Below are 5,063 nucleotides of genomic sequence, written 5' to 3'. Positions count from 1 at the left end.
TTTACAAGTTTACTGTTAGAAGCTCATAATTTCAATGAATAATGATAAGATCCAATCCTTAAGAGCAACTTGCCTAAACAGTACTTGAGAATGATGTTTACTGCAACTGAATTATGACTCAATCATATATATAATTATCAATAATGTTATCACTAAATTATTCAATACTTGAAATTCCTTCAAGTAACCAAAAATAAAAATTAAAAATTAAAAATTAAAAATAAAAAACCTTCATAAGGACACTTGGGTCTGTCTCATTAAAGAAATGTATTTCATATTTTGATATTCATAAGCCCGCACTCCTGCGATAATTTATGCTTGTCAATTGTGGAAAAAAGTAAAATATTAGTTAATCTATACATTTATTGGGTCAGGCAGCCTAAGTCAAGCCTGAGACTCATCCAAGTTATTTTACATTAAAAAAAAAAAAAATTGTCTATTTAATACCAGAAAATTAATCTCATGCTCATGCTTATGATCATGCTCATAAGTACCTTATAAGAACATTGTCAGAAATTGCATAGGTTCCGGAAATTAAGAAAATGATCAGAAAAGAGACAAATTAAGAAGAGAAATAATATTATAATAATAGAATTGAGAACAAATAACAAATGTTAACATAACTTTATGTTTTATTACAAATATATCTACAAAAAATGGAATTTAAAGAATAGCAACTCTTCTCCACATCATTAAAAACGTGTCACCGTATTCTTATTCTCTCAGAAACCTCAAAATATCAATTTCTGCATGAACAAATTATAGAATCAAATCATCTCCGTTAAGCATTAAGTCAAACTGAACCATAGATGGCATGAATGAATTGAGCTCCTCAAAAAAGTCATCCCCTTGAATATTGTACGCATATAAATCGTTAGATTCAAAATGCGTTTTTATATCTTCAGGAATGCTGCTTTGTGGTGGATCCGACTCCGGTAGTGTGCCGGGGTACTCGGCCGCCAAGGTCATCTCCATCATTTCCTTAAACTTGGAAGACTGTAACAAAAGCCCTAGTGCTGATGTGGCAATGGTGGCTCGTGGCTGAGAGAAGGTGGCATTAACGTCTTCTAAAGGTGGTTGGAGGTGGTCAAGGGAGGCCGAGCCACTCGAGATGTGATTTGAGGGTGGTGGTGAATTAGTTTCATCAATAGGGTTGGACTTGTTAGGTTCATTATTGTTAGGTTTTAACCATTTTATGTAACGACTAAGATCAAAATTTGTGACAGCATTTATTCCACGATATTCAATGGCTGCCATGTCGTACGCAACCGCCGCCTCTTCTTGAGTAGCTGCAAAGAAGTTAATGATGTCTTTAAGAAATACGTTGGAAAAATTAAGGTAAGACAACCACTAAATTTTTAATGATGACAAGATAATAGTAGGTTTTAGTAGGTTAATTAGCCCACCCAAATTCTTACCAGATTCTTACTTTTAAGGTATTTGATTGACAATTTTATCTGTTGAAAATATTTTTCAACTTTTGGTCACATGACTATATTTTCCTCAAAAATAAGGAAATTGTTTTCTTTAGAAGGGTGATTTTTATTTTCCAGATAATTCACTATCTCTTATTTATTTACTCTTTCTCATTTACCCACTAATAAAAAAGAGACAAGTATAATATTTCTAGGTTGAAAACTAAATCAATTAAAAACATTTAATTACTAATTTTCATACAAATAAGTTTTAGGCAATTGAATTATTTTATTTACCTTCAATGCAAATTTCATGTTTGTAATCAAACGCACCCTAAATTTTTAAAGATGACAAGATAATAGTAGGTTTTAGTTGGTTAATTAGCCCACCTAATTACTAACCATGACGCATGCAATGACAATAATATATTTGATTGAATAGAGTTTATTGAAAAAGAAATAGAAATTAATTAGAGATTAAATAAATAAGTATTTACCATAAGTCCCAAGATAGAGGTATTTGTTGCCAAAAACTCTTCCAATTCGAGCTTCCCATCTTCCATTATGATGATGCCTGTGAGTTGAAAAAGAAATTTGAGCTCAGAAATTATATAGATATTATTAACATGATTTTATTAATTTTGTGATTTAATTTATTAATTTTCTAACCTTAATAGGTATAAGTAGGTTAATTTTCATGGAGCTTTTACACACATGAATTTTATGATGTTAAATAGAATTAAAGAAGACACGAAATATGTCGTTAGTATCGTTTAAATGGTGAAACGTTAGAGTAGTGCAAGATACATAATTCAAGTCTAAAATTTGAAAAACTCAGCAATAAACAAGTTTAATTAATTTGGTGAATATAAGTTTATCAACCATTTTGTACCTTGCAACTCCTCTATATTTGGAGACTCCTCGAGAAAATCCGCTGCTTTTTCTGTAATTTAAACATATAAACCCACATTATCATTGTGAATTTTAAAAAAAAAAAAGAAAAAAGAAAAAATAACACTATATATAATTGTTGCAAAAATAATATTTGATACCAATTTGCTGGTAAGATTTGACGAGTTTCAAAAAAAATAAAAAACAAAAAATAAAATTTAGAGTAGAAATTTAAGAGAAGAAAATTGTACTATCGAAACTCAACTTTTATGAGTCAACTTTTTTTGTGATGATTAACTATTACAATGAGCAACATTTTTATACTACATTTGGTACATAAGAATTAAATGTTAATATATGAATTTTAACATCCATTAAAATTCCTAAATACATGAATAGAAATAAATTTATCTATAATGATTTCTAGATTCATGTAGATCAAGATTAATCAAATCAAGATTCATTGAATCCAGGATTAATATGAATGTGAATTAATGACACGAAATTCATGTATGAACAAGGATTTTGTAGTATTTATTACATGTTGAAAAATAAAAAGTAAGATATTATTGAAATAATTGAATTCTAATAGGGTTAAAATCATCCAAAAAATAATTTTTCATGTGATATTTTTAATATATTATAGATATACAAACCGGTTGAATTTACCATTTAATTAAATCAGTTACCTTCTTAATGATCCGACATATTCTTCCCTGGACCGACCATCCATTTCTTTCAACTCTTTCTCATATATTGACAACTGTAATGTGAAATACATGTCATTTTCGAGACTTTTTCCCTGTTTTTTACGTCGAATATCCAAATGAAATTACAAAATTAAATGTCACTTATAAGAAAATTAATTTAATTACCGGAAAATTAAGAATAGTATCTTGACCCCAATACTTAAGTGCAGCCAAGTCATATGCGTGTGCAGCTGCTGCTTCATCATCATAAGCTCCTGAATACAGAAACATATATAATTTAAATATATTGATAATAGACCTGAATTGGCAAAAGAGAGGGAAGACAATATGAACATACCGAGATAGACTGTTTATTCCATTGAAATGGCACCAAATTTACACCAGCAAAAGGGATGAAATTAGTTAATACGAATCAAATTCTTAAAAATGATTGAAAAAAGAAAAGAAAAAAGAAAAACATAAAGTAAAAGAAAATATCATATTTTTCCACAAACCTTGTCTGCCTTTCTTTTTTTGTGCTTCATTCCAACAATTCTTATCCCACAAATGTGCTTCATATTTCCCCGTCCATCGATGCCTTGAATTGATATAATGCATGCAATAATATTATCGACTTGTATAAACTATAAAAATTTTAGCAAAAAAAAAAAAAAAAGACATAATTTCATGTGATGTTCTTATATCAAGTAGTTGGATCGTAGTCTATTATAAAGTTATAAACTATCCAGCTATGAATCTCATGAAAAGTGATGAAAACATGCTATTCTTTTCTTTATACCTTGTGACGCCACGAAAAATCGAACTACGTTGAGGCGGGGAGTCTCTGGGTATAGTTTTCCTTGTACGTTTGGCCTTCATTCCAGGATTTGTTGCAGCTTTGGCAACATTTTTTGAGCTGGTTTTAGTTTGGTTCTTTTGTGATAACTTGGCCATGAAAGCTAGTATATGAATAAGTCTTTCTATGGAGGGGGTTTTAAAGGAAAATTTATAAAGATTTGCCGGCCCCAACCGGCTAGTTTGTGGTTTCTTCTCTCTTGTCCTGACTTGTATTTTGTTATTCTATGAGCTATTTGTTTATAAACTGCAATTCATCCTTGCAGGATATTTTAAAATATCATTTGTAGATGAATGGCAATAAATCTTATATATTATTTCTTAATATTTGTTTATGTAATATTCCATTTTGTCCGATTTCTTAAACTAACATTTTTTTATTGCAGCGTTCAGAATGTTGTATTAATGTTGGTAGGTATTAATGTTGTAGATTTTCATTAAAAAAATGATGAAAATTTGTGGTTGTAAAATTTTAGGTCCGACAAAATACGTGGTTAAAATTAATTGTTAACTTTGACTTAAATTAAAATCTTGATTTTAATACCTACCAAATAGGGCATAGATTAGAAGAATCCTAAACCACATTTTCTCTCATATCAGCTGTGGTTGATCATATAGATGGACAAAAAAAAATAGAAAAATCAACCAACCCGTTCAAACCAAATCAAGTCAGGTAGGTTTGGGTTGGTTTGAACCAAAAAATTGGTTTGGTTCGGTTAATTGTAACCATTAAAAAGTCGGGTTGGTTGATTTCGATTTAGGGAGCACCATATAAATCTTCCATTTAGAAATCACATTTCAAAACTAACCAACTTCTAAAAATCTTTCGAAAATTAAGTGATAATTAAATTTATTAAATATTTAATTATAATATAGTATAATTAATATGCTTATCCCATCCAACCTCCAACCTACTCACCCTTCACATCAAACCCTTCTTTTTCTCTCTCCACCCCACCTCATCTCCGGCGATGGCTTCGTCTACTTTCAATGACGACTTCGACAACAATTTCGACGACCTATCTAGTTCCGATGACAATTCCAATGACCACTCCGACTGTTTTGGTAACTATTCCAGTGACCGATCACCTTTTTGTCAATTACCTTTTTCTTATCTCTTCTTTTTTTATTAATGATCTTTGACCAATTTCATTAGATCTATGACCCATGCACATTGTGATCTGTGACAAATTCTATTGAATCTGTGACATAA

At 30.1% G+C, this 5,063-nt stretch overlaps 1 protein-coding gene across 1 annotated transcript; it reads right to left on the bottom strand.

The window, feature by feature from the left end:
• Window positions 1-614: 614 nt before the first annotated feature.
• LOC111374291 (AP2-like ethylene-responsive transcription factor At1g16060) lies at window positions 615-4,064 on the bottom strand. The gene is made up of 8 exons (XM_022996947.1): window positions 3,795-4,064; window positions 3,511-3,593; window positions 3,354-3,362; window positions 3,182-3,270; window positions 2,996-3,069; window positions 2,308-2,358; window positions 1,913-1,989; window positions 615-1,289 (listed from the first exon to the last, which is right to left on the bottom strand). The coding sequence occupies exons 1-8, from the start codon at window positions 3,947-3,949 to the stop codon at window positions 760-762; spliced, it is 1,068 nt and encodes a 355-aa protein (XP_022852715.1). The 5' UTR covers window positions 3,950-4,064; the 3' UTR covers window positions 615-759.
• Between the last annotated feature and the right edge of the window lie 999 nt (window positions 4,065-5,063).

Source organism: Olea europaea, unplaced genomic scaffold (assembly GCF_002742605.1).
Source record: "Olea europaea var. sylvestris unplaced genomic scaffold, O_europaea_v1 scaffold1233, whole genome shotgun sequence".
Lineage (NCBI taxonomy): Eukaryota > Viridiplantae > Streptophyta > Magnoliopsida > Lamiales > Oleaceae > Olea > Olea europaea.
Note: the sequence above shows the minus strand (reverse complement) of the source record. Positions and strands in the feature narration are given on the sequence as shown.

Coding starts and splice junctions, on each gene's coding strand:
- LOC111374291 (XM_022996947.1), bottom strand. CDS start 3,949: ATGGCCAAGTTATCACAAAAGAACCAAACTAAAACCAGCTCAAAAAAT. Junction 3,070..3,181: donor ATACTATTCTTAATTTTCCG/GTAATTAAATTA, acceptor TTCACATTACAG/TTGTCAATATATGAGAAAGA. Junction 1,290..1,912: donor CCTCTATCTTGGGACTTATG/GTAAATACTTAT, acceptor ACTTCTTTGCAG/CTACTCAAGAAGAGGCGGCG.